General features: G+C 40.9%; 1 protein-coding gene across 1 annotated transcript in view; it reads left to right on the forward strand.

The window, feature by feature from the left end:
• SIK2 (salt inducible kinase 2) overlaps nucleotides 1-18933 on the forward strand; it is a 118102-nt gene that overhangs the window by 77991 nt on the left and 21178 nt on the right. Inside the window, exons 4-6 of the mRNA XM_042906942.1 lie at nucleotides 3933-4094; nucleotides 17287-17411; nucleotides 17857-17980. Coding sequence (XP_042762876.1) covers nucleotides 3933-4094; nucleotides 17287-17411; nucleotides 17857-17980 — 411 coding nt within the window. The remainder of the gene's footprint in view (nucleotides 1-3932; nucleotides 4095-17286; nucleotides 17412-17856; nucleotides 17981-18933) is intronic.

Consider the following 18933-nt stretch of genomic DNA (forward strand, 5'->3'; position numbering starts at 1 on the left):
AATAGAAAAAATAATTTTTTAAACTGTGCCCATTTACCAAAAATACACATATAGGCAATTAGTGTGGAGAATTGCTGTTAGACTTAAAATTTTGTTGTGTAACTGGGGTGCCTGGATAGCTCTGTCGATTAAGCATCTGACTTCAGCTCAGGTCATGATCTCATAGTTTGTGAGTTCAAGCCCAGGCTCTGTGCTGATAGCTCAGAGCCTGGAGTTCTGTGTCTCCCTCTCTCTCTGCCCCTCCACCGTCCCTGCTTGCTTGCTCGCTCGCACTCTCTCTCAAAAATAAATGAACATTAAAAAATTTTTTTAATTAAAAAAAACAATTTTGTTCTGTAGCCATAATTAGGTATTAAGTTTTTAATGTAAAACATGTTACCTAGAGGACCATGTGTATTAATTTGAGCTTGGATTGATAACAATGCCCCTCACTGAGGAGGATGAGGTATATACCTAAACTAATATTATTTCAGCCACAGGTTTATACCTCTGTTACATCTGTTACTGATTTCTCAGCAGAAGGTACAGTTTTCAGTTTTCACTACAGAAATCATACAGAATAAGGAAGGTCATAGATATGATGTAATACTTGCTGAGATTTTCACTTACAGGGTGAACATACCAACCTCTTTAAACAGGAAGTCTCTTCATCTCTGGAAAATGGGTGTTGTCATTTTTCTCACAGTGTGTTACAGATTTATTGACCTGTGAAGATTCTGGCTTTACATGGTGATTTTAGGTTCAGGTAGACTATACCTGCCCCTCTCCCCCCAGACTGTCCCTTTCCTGCCTGGCTTCAAAGCTTTTCTTCCCCTTTTGGCCATGGTAGTATTAATTTGAACTGATCACTTCTAAAAATAGTACTCTAGATTTGTGTTTCCCAGGACTCATTTTTTTTAAAATTTTTTTTTAATGTTTATTTTTGAGAGAGACAGAGAAAGAATGTGAGTGGGTTAGGGGCAGAGAGAGAGGGAGACACAGAATCGGAAGCAGGCTCCAGGCTCCGAGCTGTCAGCACAGAGCCCACCGTGGGGCTCGAGCTCACGAGCTGTGAGATCATGACCTGAGCCAAAGTTGGATGCTCAACCGACTGAGCCACCCAGGCGCCCCTCCCAGGACTCATTTTGTAATCAATAGTTGGTTGTTGTGATTTTTTCCATACACTTCTCTTTGTTCACATTGGACCTCTTGGGTTTCTCTGTGTTGCCAGAATCACAAACATTTTTTTCCATTAACTCACGTTGACTCAGCATTTTCAACAGAAAGAAGTTTTGTCTATCTGAATAAATCATTTATTTATGAAAAAAATTGTCTCTTTAGAGATGCAGTTTAAGTGGCATTTGGTGTGGCATTTCAGGAAAGATAGCGCTAACTAGCCAAAAGATAATCCTACACAGAAGACATGTTGCATTCGCCTCAATCAGTTGTATTTGCCCAAGGGGCCAACCCTTCCTTACGGATTTCCCAGTTCATCCAGCATAGAAATGAGGCTCTGATTTACTCTTATGAGCAGAAAGCACATTGTCCACTTGCCAGTTTACTTAGACATAGTCACTCTGATGACAGTTTGGACATTTTGACTGAAAATTCAACATGTTCTTAAGTGAACCGTTTTTCTCTTTAGAATCACAAACGGCTATTATGCAGGCTCTGTAACAGCAGGAGGGAGATGTGATGAGCTGATCACAGCACATACAGAAGCATGTACGAAATGTCTGTTTCCATTTTTTTTTTTAATTTGGGTATAGTTGAGACACATTAGTTTCAGGTGTGTAACTTAGTGATTTGACAGGTTTATACATTATGCTGTGTTTACCACAAGTGTAGCTACCGTCTGTCCCATTACATAACTATTTTAGTATCATTGACGGTATTCATTATGCTGTGCCTTTTATTCCTGTGACTTAATCATTCTGCCTATCTTCCTCTCCCCTTCACCCATTCTGCCCAACTCCACACTCCCAACCTCTCTGACAACCATCAGTTTGTTCTCTGCATTTATAGGTCTGATTCTGCTGCCCTTTTTTTTGGGGGGGGGGGGGGCGGGCTATAGCCGATGTCAGAGAAATTACCGCTTATGCTTACTTTTAGGATTTTTATGGTTTCACGTCTCACATTTAGGTCTGTCTGCTTATATTTAAAGCCTCTAACATGTATAGTACTACGATATTTTTACAACACTAATGATGATGCCACCCATCTATGATCAGACTTTAATCAGCTAAGTATTTTTAAAAACTGTACCTCTGATGTTTTGTGCATAGTATTAAAGCAGTGTGGGGAGTACAGAAGAGAATGATACGGTTCCTACCTCAGAAAGTGTAAATGAAGGTATCTTACTTTCTAACACACAGTGTGTTAGAATTAGGCTGTGTGTGTGTGTGTGTGTGTGTGTGTGTGTGTGTGTGTATGCACCCAAACATGCACACATGCTGAGATATTTATGGTATATGTGCAGGTAACTAAAGTATGAGACTGTGTTGTAAGTGGTAAGGAGTTCAGACTAGAGGTCATTTCTACTTGAAGTGATGAACTGTTTAAGGGCAAGGTGGCATATGAGCAGGGTTTCGAAAGGATAGTGAGGATTTCATCAGGAGTCTAGTAAAGAAGCTTAATACGGTTTAAAAAAAAAAAAAAAAAGAAAGTCAAAGGTTCCAGATCAGCTATTCACTTACCAGTTGTGTGAATTCAGCCAGATTACTTAATCCCTGTGACCTTCAGCTTCCTCACCTATAAGATGAAAATTAGAATAATCCTTATCCTAGAGTGTTTTTAGGAACATTAAGTGACATAAAGTGATATGAACAAGTTTTGTAAACTGTAAAATGCTGTACAAATGTTAGTTTTACAGTAAATATTGAGGATGTCATGACCCAAAGCCATGGAATCTAAGTGTCAGTAAACCACATAGCCTAGAACACAAAATGTATGAAGATGACTGAATGTTGATTTGTCCATATGATTCCTCACTTGGGAAAACAACCTTAAATCTTAGAAAAGCCTTTCAAGATTCATGCTGACCTTCTTCTGCAAAAGTTCATTTTAAAAGACTTAGATTTTCAAGCGAAAATTGAACTAGCTGTAAATGTTTAGTTTTCTTGAGTTAATGCAAACATACGCAGAATTAATTCTCAGGTAAACCGCTTTAGTAGAGATTATAACACTGCACAAATATAGCTAATGTATCTTGCAAAGTGTGTGTGCTTAGAGAACATGGCTATCACGTTTGATTTAGAGGACAAGTCTTGGGTGGATCAGAGGTGCTCCACTGAACAAAACAGGGTGTGAATTATTTAAGCTACTACGTGGGATCCCTGTATCTTATGTTACAGGTGGCTTGTATAGTAACTCCATGAAATGATTATTTAAAAGAAAGATATCCCTTGTCTGATGAGATGTCAGAAAATGGATTCATGGGTGTTTTTTACAGAAATTTCTTTTTTAAATGTGGTTAGGAAAAATATTCAATAAATTTGTAAACAAAGGAGTGGAGGGAGTGCTTAGGGCATAAAACAGCATTGGGAATTATACCGTGAATATTACGTCACTTACATATTGTCTTGTCTTGGGCTCTCTCTCCATTTATATGGATTCCAGTGAAATAAGATTGGAATTACTTTTCTCAAGGCAGAGAACTTGGAAAACAGCATGGTACTTGAACACTCTTACTCATTTGAAAAGCTTTTGAATACATGAAGGGGATCTAAGAGTGCACTTACCTGGATGAGCACTAAGTAATATACGGAATTTTTGAATCACTGTATTGTACACCTGAAACTAATAAAACACTGTATATTAATCACACTGGAATTAAAATAAGTAAAGAGCTGGCTTTTTGAGGAGAAAAAAATCCTAAGTACTGATAGTGGGGATTTTTGTTAGTTTGGTTTTTGGTTTTGGTGACTAATCCTAAAATCTCTGATGTTTTCCAGACTACCTTGCTAATCATGGCCGGTTAAATGAGTCTGAGGCCAGGCGCAAATTCTGGCAAATCCTGTCTGCTGTCGACTATTGTCATGGTCGGAAGATTGTGCACCGTGATCTCAAGGCTGAAAATCTCCTGCTGGATAGCAACATGAACATCAAACTAGCAGGTAGCTGGGATGCAGCTGGCTCAAACGTGACCAGACCCGAGCCACTGCACGTGTGTGTGTGTGTGGGTGTGGGTGTGGGTGGGTGTGGGTGCCACAGGCAGAGGTTCAGGAGCATTTCTACCAGTGACATCACGCTTTCTCAAAGTGTGTCTTCCTTATTTCGTTAGCGCTATGTGTAAGGAAAAGTAAGAGAAATATATTCATTATTAATGTACAGAGTGGCAGCACTACACCCAGGGTCTGATTTGTGGCCAGGTCCCTTGGTGTGCTATGCTGGAGGAGGTGCAGGTGTGGGAGTGTGTCAGGGGGCTGCTGGCCTGGCCAGAGAAGCAGTACAGGTTGCCGGTGACGAGCCCGGCTCTCCTGCTTAAGGCTGGTGGCTGCAGAGAGGTCACAGACAGATTAAAGACAGTGATAGGGGTCAGATGCCTTGTTCCAATACAGTAACGTTTTGATTTATAACATGGAGGCTAAGGGTAAAGATTGCCTTACTAGTTTTCCTCCTACCTTTTTCATGATTGTAAAAAGTTTTCTATTTTATAGTCAGGTTTCTTTATCCATCTGGTCAAAAGCTCAGTAAATATTTATGTGTCAAGTACTTTGCTATGCTAGGTCCTGGAATACAAATCCTCTGTTTCTAGAAGTCTAGTGGAGAGAGAAAAATAATTAAAATACAATATGTTGCCCAGAAATATATGTACAAAATGCAGTAGGAATCCAGGTGAAGGAACAGCGGTCTACCTGAGAAGTCAGGGAGGCTTCACAGAGAAGGTGCTATTTGAACTTAGGCTTGAGAGAGGAATTAGAAGCTTGCCAGGAGGATAAACAGGAGTAGGATATTGCACATAGGCAGGCCGACTGTGCAAATACCACAGATAAAAGGAGAGAGAGAGAGATGGAGATTGGTGTGGTGGGGAACTGTGGCTCCATATTGGTGAGACGTGAAATCTGCAGGCCCAGGGGATCGACACAGGGGAACAGTAGGCAAAGAGCAGATATGCAGGGTCTTGGATGCCATGAGAGGTGTCAGAGTTTGTTCTGTTGCCGTTAGGGAGCGTGACCTATCGAAAATTGTAGGCTGGGGTGGGAGTGCAGGTGGGACTGGGGTACTATGATTAGATCTGCGTGTTGAAAGGAGGTCTCTTTCTGGCAGCAGAGTGAAGATGGGTAGGAGGTGTGGGTAAGACTGAAGATAGGAAGATTGGTAAGGAATCTCAGGCAGTGGTCCAATTAAGAGAATGTGGGTCTGGGCTAGAGGTTGTAGGTGTGGGAGGGAGATTTATTTCACTTAGGGTTTTGAAGAAGATAAGGGGCTTGGAACAAAAGCTCAGCAAGGTTGCAGGTAGTGTTTGTTCTAGGATTGTTCTAGGTTTGTTCCAGGATTGTTAAAGAGGGCAGAGGCACATCCGGATGAGAGGAGCTGACCGGGAAGTTACCGGCTGACTTCCTAGGTTGGATACTTGACTCCTAGGCTCAGGGAGAAAACAACAGCCTTGGTTTGTGGCATTGTGGTATAAAATAGAAGTCAAAAGCCTCTGATTTGTGCCCATAACTGGTTTGTTTCTGTGTCGTTTCCCATCAGTTTTTGCCTTGGGCATGTGGGGGAAAGCAAATAATTAATTTTTACTTACTTCATGTTAATTTTAATAATTAATTTTAAATGCCAGTGTTACGTATGGTTCAGGGAGGTAATGGATTTTCCATTCTGCAGGCTATGACTTTTTTTGTAATGGGATTGCCTGAATAAGACAGTGGTTTTTTTTTTTTTTTTTTAAGTTAATTTGTTACATTCCCATTGTATATATATAAAGATTTGTCTTGATTTGTCTTTTTTGTTTTGAAAATGCAATCCACAGTATTGGTGTTTCCATCGTTTTTTTTAATGTGCATTCACATCTCCCATTTGTGGTTTTTGTTTTTGTTTTTCTCCTTCTTCTTTTGGCCCTTCCATGCCATTCTTCTATAATGCACTTGACGGGAACGTTTTGTTTACTTCTTGAAAGCATCTCCTGCCCTCAAATTGTCCTCTTCAAACAAGGCTCTTGTTTTTTGAAGTCCTTAACTCTGTAGAAAGAAAGGGGAAACCCCTGCTTCACCATCACATTCCTTTATCACTAAAAGAAAAATTTCACGCACAAAAAAAAATACCTCCAAGGAGTTCTGGGAGTCTTTTTGGGCAGAGAAAGGTTAGTCGTGTGAGTCATATGCTATAGAAATTACAGAGTGCTCTGTCACTAACATCTCAAAAGAAAATGTCAAAGTAGAACACCAAAGAAACTTGCAAACAAAATATACAGAGCACTCCTTTAAGGTCGTAACCAAATTTTGCCGGGCTATAATATGTCTCCTTTAATTCTAGCCTATAATATAGGTAGGTAAACTCAGTATTTCTAATGTCATTCATTATGTGGTATTCACAGCTTGGTCTCTTTGACCTCCGAATCTGTGCTTCCTCCCCTATATCTTGTTATAGTTTCCAAGCATTATTGGTCAGTTTTTCCTCAAGGGGTTCTCGCTGAATTTAGGGTTTTATCATTCAGAATTTATGCATTTAGTGTCATTGATTCCATATCTCGCAAGTGGGGACACATGCATGCTTGCATGCACACACAGTACATCTAGACACTCAAATGTCATCTTGTCCACATTTTTTTCTGTCATTCTTACCACCATTTACCCCAAATTCTAGCAAATCTTTATTAAGCCTCTACTGTGCTTGAATCCTGGAGATTCAGGTATTTCAAGAATACAACAACGACAATGCGGGGAAGTTTAACTCTGCTCTCACCCCAAGGAGTTAACCGAGAACCAAGGCTTATCTAAATATAACACAAGAAGATAATTGTTATACAGGCCCCGAGGCTAGAGGAAAGGCTAACTCTGCCTGAAGAACCAGGGAAATTATTAGCTAAGACTTGATTAAGAAGAAGACCTTTGTGGAGGGACAGGGGGAGAGAGAAGCAAGGGGTAAGGTAGGGATGGCAGCTCCAAGCAGGTAGATCAGCATGTGCAAAGGCAGGCAGGCCAAGGAATTCGAACTGTGTAGGGAAGGTGTAGACAGAACTAGTGGAATCAAAGTGTTGATGACACATGATGGGGAAAGAGTCTGGACAGGTAGGCCGACTCAGATCATGGAGAATTTTACATCCCATCAAAATTTAGATGTGTTTCAGTGCTCTTAAAGAATTTCTCCAGGATGTTTATTTTTATCCATAGATTTTATAACTTTTTTATACTCCTGCTTTCCTTTAAAAACATCATCTTGGGGCGCCTGGGTGGCTCAGTCGGTTAAGCATCCGACCTCAGCTCAGGTCACGATCTCACGGTCCGTGAGTTCGAGCCCCGCGTCGGGCTCTGGGCTGATGGCTCGGAGCCTGGAGCCTGCTTCCCGTTCTGTGTCTCCCTCTCTCTGCCCCTCCTCCGTTCATGCTCTGTCTCTCTCTGTCTCAAAAATAAATAAACGTTAAAAAAAATTTTTTAAATAAATTAAAAAATAAATAAATAAATAAAAACATCATCTTGTGATCTCTGAGGATTCTTCTTGAATTTTAAAGAATTCCGACACATGTAGGAAAGATGGGACTCCATGGAAAAATGCAAAATTATTCCCGCAAATTGTACTTGGTTTATTCTTCTTATGAAAATCTCTTTAATTGCTAAATGGGTTGAATAATTGAACTGTTTTAGCTATCTTCTTTGTTGAAACTGAGAAAGTGCAAATCAAAACTAGTGTAAATGATAATTTTTGTCTCTGTTCATAAGAGATAAAATGCGTAGAAGTATCAGTGTTTCATTGTAATAAATACAGAAACACGGCTTTGAAATCAGTTTCTAATATATGCTCTTCCAATGAGTAAAGACCTCAGCCACTGATGGGCCATGGGTCCATCCATACCGGTGTGTGTTCATTGCCTCGATTATGAGACCTCCAGCCTTTGCAAAACACCAGGCAGAATGCAAAGGAATATTGGCTTTTGTTGTATAGTTGCGGTACTCTTTCCTTTTAGCTGTTCTGGCAAAGACTGTTCAGGCACGAAGTTGACAATAAATAGGTGAAGGACATTTTGTTTTATTCTTCACCTTTCCTAATCTGAAATGTTTATAATAAATACTTAAAGATAAAAATGTATGAATTACTTGGAGGAAGTTTTCAGAAAGTATCACAATTCAAACAAGGCTTCACATAAAGAATGTGGAGTGTGCTATCAGACACGACTGGTGCAAATTCGGGCTGTGCCACTTAGTGGCTGTGTGACCTTGGGCTGATTATTTAACCTCACTGTGCTGTGTTGCCATATATATTAAACAGATTAATCTGTTTCTCAGGAATATTGCGAGAATTAGTGATAATGTTACAGACGAGGGGTAGCAGGTAAGAGTATGGTCTCTAGAACCAGACCACTTGGCTTTGAACCATGGTTCTGCCACTTACTAGATGGGTGACTTTGGACACATTACCTAACGTCTCTGTCCTCAGTTTCCTTATCTTTGAAGAGGGCATGATAGAAGTTCATATCTATACTGGTTACCAGTTAATATTTGCAAAGTACTTAAAACAGTGCCTGGTACATAGTTAATGCCATTTAAGTATTAAATAAATTGTTAATTAAAGTTCCTGGCACCGTGTAAACACTCACTAAAAGGTAGCTATTACTTGTGTTCAGTATATACCTGATTCCATGTGAAAACAAGTCCTGAAAATTTTCATAGCCTTATAATCGCCCCTACCATGTTTTTTGTTTTTATTTAATCACCAAGGCCTTAAAGCCTTATTAATACAAGTCACAGAGGAATAAGACAAGTTTATCACTTATATTCTAAATTGTCTCTGCTCCATACAAATTAATTATTTTTCTGAGAGCGATCTTAAATGTAATCAGTAATGTGTAATAGCCTGATGGATCTGACCTGTGCATCACAAGTCACTTGTCTCCAGCCCTTGAGGAAGGCTTCCCTTCTGAATAGACCGTGATCCCCGAGTAGCCCTTCACCTCTCATTATTGCTTCTAACAATCTTCCTGTTTACTAGAAGACCTTGGGACAGGGTTTCTGGATATATAATTCCAGTTTTGTGTCCTGAAACCAAAAAAGGGTGGGAGAGACTGAGATAGGTTTTATTAGTAAAATATTTATAAAAAGTCTTCCATTGGTATCCTTCTGCCACTAGTAGGATGTGAAAAAGAGCTTTGCCTCAGCAAACACAGTGATACCTCATGTTTATCCTTTAAGCCCACTTAGCACTAGCAGCACATTAAGCCGGGACTGTGGAAGACAGCTCAGAGGGTTTTGTTGAGTTTTGTTTTCTTTTGTTTTCCCCCTCCTTTTCTCCCTTCGTGCTCTCCACCCCATTTGGGGCTAAGGAAGACCATCTATTTGCTTCTTAGCCCACTGAACCCTCTCATCGGACAAATGTCTCACACTGGTCAGCAGGATCACATTTCATCTCAACTGTGGTGATCATTCTCTCGGTGCCCTCCGGTCAGGTGGAAAGGGAGTGACTGATGTTTGGAAGTAAGCTGTGCAGCTGGCCTTTTCTTGCAGGGTGGGGGTGGGGGCAGCAAAGCACACGGTGATGTCAGTATCCTGTCAGTATTCCGTTTACCCAATGTGTCAGCTTCGTCCCTACCCCCGTCCCACCTTTCATTTGTCACCTTTCATTTCCTCATAATTGTCTTCTTTGCTCCTATCGTCATAATTACAAAAGAGGTGTATCTCTCCAGCGAGACGGGGTATCTGAATTCTACTGGTAATTTTAGAAACAAGGATAAAATTAACCCTAAAGCCATCTGCTACTCTGTAGGAGAATTTTTTTAATTATAAATTAGACATTATAACACACTGCTGGGGATTAAAAATTGCCTTGGTTGTGTTGATTCCTAGAATTCATTTACTTTTTCTTAGCTTGAAGACTGGTTTTAAATGTTTTGTTTTTTCCCTTTTCAGAAAAAAATTAATTTACCTAATGACTTCTGTTTAGTCTTTGTGTCATTTACGTAAAAATCCTGAAAGTATTCAATAATTATAATCATTTTGCAACAATAAACAGTGACAGACTGTTTAACATTTTCTATATCTATTTCACAACCTTCATTTTATTCTGTTTCCTGGCTCCTTGAAGAGTGGTCTGGGGACCAGCAGCATGAGCATCACTTTGGAGCTTGTTGGAAATGCAGAATATCAAGCCCAGCCCTAGACCTGCTGAATCAGCACCTGCCCCTCAGCAGGTTTTCCAGGTGGCTCGTATGCCTGCTGACGTTCGATCTGTTTCATGGCCGCAATCAACAGAATTCTCTTGTGCTTGGTTCCCGTCAGACGGCAATTATCAGGATCAGCTTATTTATTCTGTGCAAGGCCTTGTTATTCCTAAAACACTGGCCCTCTGATAATGATATTTGGGCACAGATAACTTATTTAATTTAGTGATGACAGTAATAATAATTGGCATTTGTTGTCAGTAAGATAACAGGTGAATCACTTTGAGAGTATAAAGCAGACAATCATAGCAGTTCTAGTACAGTTTTCAAATATATCCATGGTCTGTTACTGGTTACTTAGATAAGAGGTTGTTAGAGCACTCCACTTTTGAGGCCAAGTTCATTTCCATGAGAGTCCGTCAACAGTAATTGCGTCTGTTCTGTGGTTAAACAGTCTACTCCAAAACCTCTCTTCTGTAGACATTTCAGGCCTCACAGAAACCAGGTGAGAGAATATGGGTATACTGGGAAATATCAAAGCCATTGTTAAGAGTAAAACCCCTGGAGAACATGGATCTGGGATCTGGGCACATACCATCTCACATGAAAGGGCAAGAGGTCTCTTCAACACGTGCATTCTTAAAAAGAACATGGGTTCCTGGGGTGCCTGGGTGGCTCAGTCGGTTGAGCGTCCGACTTCAGCTCAGGTCGTGGTCTCGCAGTTCATGGGTTCAAGCCCCACATTGGGCTCTCTGCTGTCAGCGAGGAGCCTGCTTTGGATCCTCTGTCCCCTTCTCTCACTACCCCTCCCCTGCTTAGGCGCTCTCACGCTCTCTCTCTCTCTTTCAAAAATAAGTAAGCATTAGATAATCTTAAAGAGTATGGATTCCTAAAATGAATGTAAGTATATATTTCTGACATTTACTTTGTAAACATCTTAATTATTTCCATTTACTCATTAAGGATGCTGTTGACATATCAGGTAATATTATAGAGAAGAGAAAGCCCTCAGTTGTCAATTCTGTTGGCAGAGGGATCAATTAGGAAATCTCTCATCTCTACTAATGTAAAGGACTTTTCCTGGGTTTATGACAGCCTTACCTCCCATTGTGAGTTGGATTAAACTTCTCTGACTAGCAAAATTCTTGGAACATCTGTGATTTAGTTTAAAAGAACACCTGGCTTGCAGTTTAAAAAAACCTGTATTTGAATACTGGCTAAGCCAGTCATAGCGACAGGTACTTGGGCAAGTCTTCTAACCACTTGGAGCTTCAGTTTCCTTGTTGGTAAGACAAGGACAGTCACATTTCATAGAACTGTCATCACAATTAAATGAAATAACATGTTACAAAAATACCAAGTGTGTAATGCCTAATCCAGTGTACGTTTGACATAAATGTTTTTTGGATTTGATGATAACTAGACCGTGTTGAAGGACTAGTTGTCGTTTGTTTCTAAAACTTCTAATGATTTCGTACTGAACTTTCTTAAAATTAAGAACCTAAGAGATTCTTCGAGAAAGATAGGGGGTTTTTTTTCCTACTATGTTCAAGAAATGTTGAAAATCATGATTGATCTGACAAATTCAAGGTGTGTTATGAGGGAGAGTTCAGTTACTCCCTACACAAGACAGATTGCTGCAGAGGAAAGAAAGTTTTTATATCTTCAAAATTTTCTAAGAGTCGGTCAATCGTGTATGAATAAAAGTAGTATCAAAATAACACTAGACTGAACCACGGATTGCAGTGAGAAGTATTGGTGTCAATTCATGAGTTGTTGGGTTTTTTTCTTTTAAATACATATACATATAGAAAGGAACAAGAATAGATATGAGGGGTATACATGGCTTTTAGCATTCATACATATACTTCCTAACTCTCGATGCTGACACGGACTAGAAGCAAGTGACATCCCAGCTACAGTGAGTACATGTAGGTCCTAGTCTTGGTTTATTATTTTTTTTAAGTTTTATTGATTGATTTTAAGAGCGAGAGAGAGGGTGTCCTAGCAGGGAAGGGACAGAGAACTCCAAGCAGGCTCCGCACTGTCAGTGCAGAAGCTGATGCGGGGCTCGAACCCACAAACCGAACAGTGAGATCATGACCTGAGCCGATATGAAGAGTGATAGTTTCATCCGACTGAGCTACCCAGGCACCCACGTCTTGCTTTCTACATACCATTCCTCTATCAAAGTAACCAGAGCTCCTTGGAAAAGTGGTTGGTTCCAGAGTGGAGGCAGGGAAAATACAAAAGAAGCCTGAAACATCTTCTGGTGCCAGAGATAAGGAAATACTTGAAATAAAATGACATTTTAAAAAGATGGGGACGTGTTGAAAGGATATAGAAACCAACCTGAATTAGTTTCTCATGGCCAAAGCGAGAACTATTTGAGCATCAAAATAAATAACAAGAGTATTATAACACACATACAAAAAATAAATGTTCATGATAAATACAATGATAATATTATAAATAATAAATGATTTAATGAATAAATAAAAGGGGAAGAAGGGACAACTCCTCCTTAAAGAAGAATTGTAATTAATAAGTGTAGAAGAAATGAGGGAAATGAAAACTCACCATTAGAACATTACAGTAGTCATTGCTGCAGTGAAGATCTACCAGGAGGGGCACCTGCGTGGCTCAGTTAAGCTCAGTTTATTAATTATAATGGGGCAAATAGTAACTTTATAACAGGGAAACCCAACAGAAAGCACCCTAAGAGATCAAGGTTAATAATCCCACCACTAATTAGACGTGCTACCATGCATCCCCTGATCCGATGCACTGAGAAGAGCACTCTACCTCTTGAAGTTCTGCCCCAAAATCCATAATCTGAACCCAGTCATGAGAAAACACCAGGCAAACCAGACTGAGGGACAGTCTATAAAATATGTGACCTGTACTGTATTGTTGCATCTTTTCTGAAAATCTAAAATTACTTTAGAGTTGAAAGTTAAATAATATCAATGTGAATCCAGCATTCCACGGCCTAAGTTCTGTGGTGGAGAAACAGGAGTCAGAATGTCTGAAGGAGGGGCCCCTGGGTGGCTCAGTTGGTTGAGCGTCTGACTTCAGCTCAGGTCATGATCTCACAGCTTGTGAGTTCAAGCCCCGTGTCAGGCTCTGCATTGACAACTCAGAGCCTGGAGCCTGCTTCGGATTCTGTGCCTCCCTCTCTCTCTGCCCCAACCCACTCACATTCTGTCTCTGTCTCTCTCAAAAATAAATAAACATTTAAAAAAAATTTTTTTAATTAAAAAAATAACTGAAGGACATAGCAGCCATCATTGTTGGTACTAACCTGCAGATCAGAGGTAGAGAGTACACAAAACTAGACAGGTGTTTGCATTCTAGCCAGAGCCACCCCGGATCTGGAGGTAGCATAAAGAGAAGAATGCCCAAGTTACTGTTTTCACAATGGTTTCCAAAAGTCTGACGATAATGTGGGGTCTTTTATTATTCTCTGTTGTCAGGAGTCTCTCTTCAGTGTTTGCACAGCAGTTGACATATAGGCCCTCAAATGTTGAATGAAGGAATGAATCTGGTTACTGTGATGAAACACTGACCCATTCCATTTGAATAAAAGGCAGTAAGCAAATCCTGCACAGCCATGCCATTTTCGTATCTCATCGTTCTCACTCACCCCTCGTTGCACTTAGATGCATTTAGGCAGAAAGCTGCAGACTGTGAATGAAGCAAATTAGGTTCCTGTGAAGAAGTGAAAAGACTTTCATTTTTAAGTGCCTTTCTATTGCCACTTCTTAAACCTGACAATTATTACCTTACTCAAAAATAGCTACATATCACAGTGCCAGGGAGGGACATAAAGGTGGTGGTTAACAGCAAGGGCTCTGTAGTCAGACTTCGTTTCTATTACAGTTTTTCAATGTAAACGCAAGGTAGTTGACTTTCTACCCTCACTTTCTCCTAAAATACAGATGTCTCATAAGATTATTAAGAGGAAACCATCTTCAGGGTGCCTGGGTGGCTCAGTCGGTTGAGCGTCCGACTTTGGCTCAGGTCACGATCTCACGGTTCATGGGTTCAAGCCTCACATTGGACTCTGTGCTGATAGAGCCTAGAGCCTCCTTCGGATTCAGTGTCTCCCTCTCTCTCTGCCCCTCACCTCCTCATGCTCTGTTTCTGTCTCTCAAAAATAAATAAAAATGTTAAAAAAGAAAAAGAAGAAGAAACCATTTTCTGCAGCGCCTTGATGGCCCAGTCAGTTAAGCGTCTGACTCTTGGGTTAAGTAATTTGCCCAACGTCACACAACTCAGTGGACAACCCAGGATTTGATTTGAATCTTCCTGATTCCATAGTCTTCCTGAACCCATACCTCAGATGATTGTAGAAACCATGTTTAAGTGTTTTGACAAGGTTATAGAAGACATCTGCATATGTGCTATGATAATAGCTTTAGTGAACCTGATTGTCTTTAGGCATTGCTTTTAATGTTGCCCCAGGCTCAAGTTTCTATTTTCCTCATTTCTCTACAGGAAATTGAAGTAAACGTCTGTTTAGTGCAACTCTCCTTATAAGTTAACAGACACTTTCTTTGTCCTGAATGTGTAAAGCTGTGGTTGAGCCTGGGCTACCATAGGCACAGTGATGCTTTCCCAGCTCTGGCTCTCGCCTTGCCTATGAAATGTACCAGTGAGAGAGCCTAGGCAGTAAGGAGGCCAGGCCACCAGGCCCCGTCACTCCTCTGAGAGGACACAATCCACCAGGGCCCAGGGAACATCAGATTGAAGTTCTATAGTGACTCTTCGAGATGTTAAAACTTTACAATGCTATTCAAAGGGTATCCTCAACTTACATGAGCCTAAAATTCCTCCTGTGATTAAAGTTTAAAGTACAACAGTTATTGGACCTATTTCAGGATCTCCAGACACACATCCTGGAGCTTCTTGGGCTTTAATACGTGAGTGAAGTTAACATTTTCCTCTTTAAATGTTACTGGAATTTCTAGTCCTTGACTCATTTGAGAGTATAGCTTTTCTGGAAACTTAGAAACCTACATCAATAAGGACATACGGGTTATGATGTGGTATGAGTAGTTAGTCATAGAGGTGGAGTTGAGAAGGTAAGACCTCTCTGACGGTCCTTTGGGAAAGCAGAGTGTAGGACTGAACTGTGGTCCCATGATGAAGGGAGAGGTTCGCCCTGCCTGGTTTGTACTCTTGGATGCCAGTGTTCCACCAGGTCTGGACGGTGCCTGAGGCTCTTCCCCACGTGCACCCTCACTTGTCTTTGGAACCCTCAGAGTCCTCTCCACTTTCCTGTCCTTCCTGTATATTTTCTCAGAACCTTTGTTTCTGAAAGGCAGTAGTTCGTAATGATGGCTTCACGAAAAGAGAAGGGAGCTGACCTTTGACATCTCCCATGCTCTAGCCACTTTACGTGTTTCATCTCATTTAATCCTCACAGCATCCTGTCTGGGTAGGTAGATTATCACTACATTTATAGATGAAGAAATTTAAGTTCAGGGAAGTTGAGTCGTCTACCAAAGGGGCTTGAAGCTAGAAAAGCAGGAAAACCGGAAGTCTGCTCTCATCCTCCTTAACTGGAGAGATTGTGCTCTGCTGTGAAGCTGTGGTGTTGGGGGTTGTGACTGTTGTTGACTGTCATTACTGCTTGCCACGAGTTTGTATGTCAGTGAGCCAAGGGAACGCTTCGCCTGCAGTTACTCACATATGCCGTAGTCTCCCAAGTGTGAACAGTGTGAGTTGATGTTAAGTCACCGGATCCTCACAAAAACCTGCCAACTACGGATGTTTATTATCTCAACTTTGCAGATGGGGAAACCAAGGCTCACAGAGACTGATACAGAGTCACACAGCCAGTGAGTCTGGAACTGGAGATTTGATCCAGTACTCATGGGGACACCTTTTAAAGCTCACTATCCCTGCAGCACCCTACACCAGCCAGGAGTAGAGCCAGTTTCTGTCACTAAGGCAGTGTTCTCCGGTCAGGAGTCTTACAACATAAGACAGTATTCCTGTAACTTACAAAATAACAGGAATTTGTTTCCTGAAGGCTTAGCAAAAGGGCACAAGCTTGCATTTATACCGAAACTCACTGAAATTGGTCTTTTCGTGCATATTGAAGGCATCTGAGTAGTGTTGCCAAAGTGCCTGCTGTGTAACAAAGCTATAGATTCAGTATGACTAATGTTATTTAAGGGAAGGCCGTTCACTGTTTTGAGGTATAATGCCGCTCATTCTGTAAATGAGTAAGTGATAGGTGTCTTGTGGCTGGCTGGGCCAGAGAGCCATCACATGATAATGAGCTATTCAGATGCACATCTGCTTAAATCAGAATGTATGGGCCAACTCTTAAAGAATTGTGACCTGAGAAACACGGGACTCAGTTGCCTTAAGAGGTTCTAGATCTTGCTACCTTGGGTAACGGAGCCGTCGTGTTTAGGTAAAGATCTTAAATTTTTACTCATTTGTTTCTTTCCTTAAAGACTATAAAAGATAAAGAGCTCATGGGGCCCCTGGCTGGCTCGAGGTTGAGCATGTGACTCTTGATCTCGGGGTCATGAGTTCAAGCCCCATGCTGAGCATAGAACTTACTGAAAAAAAACTTTAACTTAAAGAAAAAAAAAAAAGAAGAAGATAAAGAGTTCTTAATCATGGAGTAATTGAAATTCTAAGATTTTCTAATTCAAGTTGGTTGTCCACACCAATGGATTTTCTTTCGGCCTTAAAAATACATGACCTAAAGTCTTTTTCCAGCCTCTCACTCATTGTCTTGGAGAAAAAAAACTTGATAGATTTATACATTCGTTCATTCCACAAATATTTATTGAATACTTGATATTTGCTAGTCACTGTGCTCCGTGCTGAGGACACATCACAAGATCAATGCTGTTCCTCACAGAGCGAATAGTAGTGCTATCGTTGATACAGCATATTGTAAAATTTGTTACAAGAAACTCAGTATAGTTTGAGAACACAGATGAAAGTAACATTTATTTCCATCCCAATAGATTTCGGTTTTGGAAATTTCTTTAAAAGTGGTGAACTGCTGGCAACATGGTGTGGCAGCCCTCCTTATGCGGCCCCCGAAGTCTTTGAAGGGCAGCAGTATGAAGGACCACAGCTGGATATCTGGGTACTTGTTTGCTTTGCCGTGTTCAGTGCATCTATGACAATGACCCTTGGTACTTAGGCCCATCGCCGAAGCTCTTGGTACCTAACACATAGGCCGTAGTTCATACTTTCCCCGCCCACTGGACTGTAATTTGAGCATCTTGAATTTGATTCTAGGAAAGAATTTCTAGGGGCAGATGTTATTACTTTAATATCAGCAATAATTTTAAGTAGTAATCAAAAGAAATTAAATTCAGATCTTTGAGTATTTGTTTTAGGATATTTTATTGCAGTAGTCCGAGTTCTCGATTTTTTTTTTTTTTTTTCTTTTCAAATTCTGAGACAATAGTAAATCCAAACAGGAATTTTTCAGCCCAAATGATCTTAAGGGCCCTGGGGATGTTTAGGAAAACAAAGAGTGTTTAAAGTTCTCAGAGGAAAAGTGACTGCACTGTCTTCTTTCCTAGAGCATGGGAGTGGTTCTTTACGTCCTTGTCTGTGGAGCTCTGCCTTTTGATGGACCAACTCTTCCAATTTTGAGGCAGAGAGTTTTAGAAGGAAGATTCCGGATTCCCTATTTCATGTCCGAAGGTAACAAACTTGTTCCTCTTAGAAATGTGCTCTGCAAACTTTGTGCTCTGAGTGAAATGCCTGGGAAAGGCTTCCCTTGTTCTAAGAGTTTGGTGCCATACAAAGTGACTGAGTCACTTCAGAAGCCATAGAAATAAGCTGCCCCCTCCATGTAGGTGAGCGACGCTCCAGCCTTCCTACTTGTGACTGAAAACGGAAAGTTTTCCAGGTTAAGAACAGCACGTCTTCGCATGTGCTCTGGGTCTATAAATGTCCCAGGTTTATTTTAGACTCAGAGAAGCACTTTGTAGACAGAGTCACAACTATTTCACTCTGAGTATGAAGTACATTTTCCCGTATCTTTCGGTGAAAAGTTGAAAAATTGAGTTTTTTAATTGAATTAAAAACTGGCAAAGCTCTTGAATTGAGAGGAGTTGCCCTGACCCCTCCCCGTCTTGGGCTGGCAGGTTACATGCAGCCGACTGGGTTGTTGCCGCAGTTCCATTTACTCCATAGCTTTGGGTGACCATCCTGAACTCTGTCACTCCTAGTGATGGTAGAAGCTAACCTCCAATACTGAAGAGCACAGACCTTGGAGCCAGACTGCCTGATTTTAATCCCGAGTCCACCACTCACTGGCGGTCTGACATCGACAAGTGATGTCACCTGTCCGTGCTTCCTCAGTCTTTAAAATGGAAATAACAGTGGTTCCTTGTAAGAGCCTTGTGAAGATTAATTGAATTAATCTCTGTAAAGCACCTTGCGGGGTGTCTGGCGCCTAGTGAAGGGTATAAGGCCGGTCACGTGGGCTGGTAGAGAGCATGGTGTCAGCTCTGAGAATTAGCTGCTGCCTGAGTCACAGCAGTGCAGTTTCTGAAATGTAATCACAGGTGAATAACGCTTCCCGTGCGTTTCTCTCAGCTACACCAATGGGGAGAGGAGATCAACAGTCTGCCAGAGAGCTTTCGCCTCAC

The sequence above is a fragment of the Panthera leo genome, chromosome D1, assembly GCF_018350215.1.
Source record: "Panthera leo isolate Ple1 chromosome D1, P.leo_Ple1_pat1.1, whole genome shotgun sequence".
Classification (NCBI taxonomy): Eukaryota; Metazoa; Chordata; class Mammalia; order Carnivora; family Felidae; genus Panthera; species Panthera leo.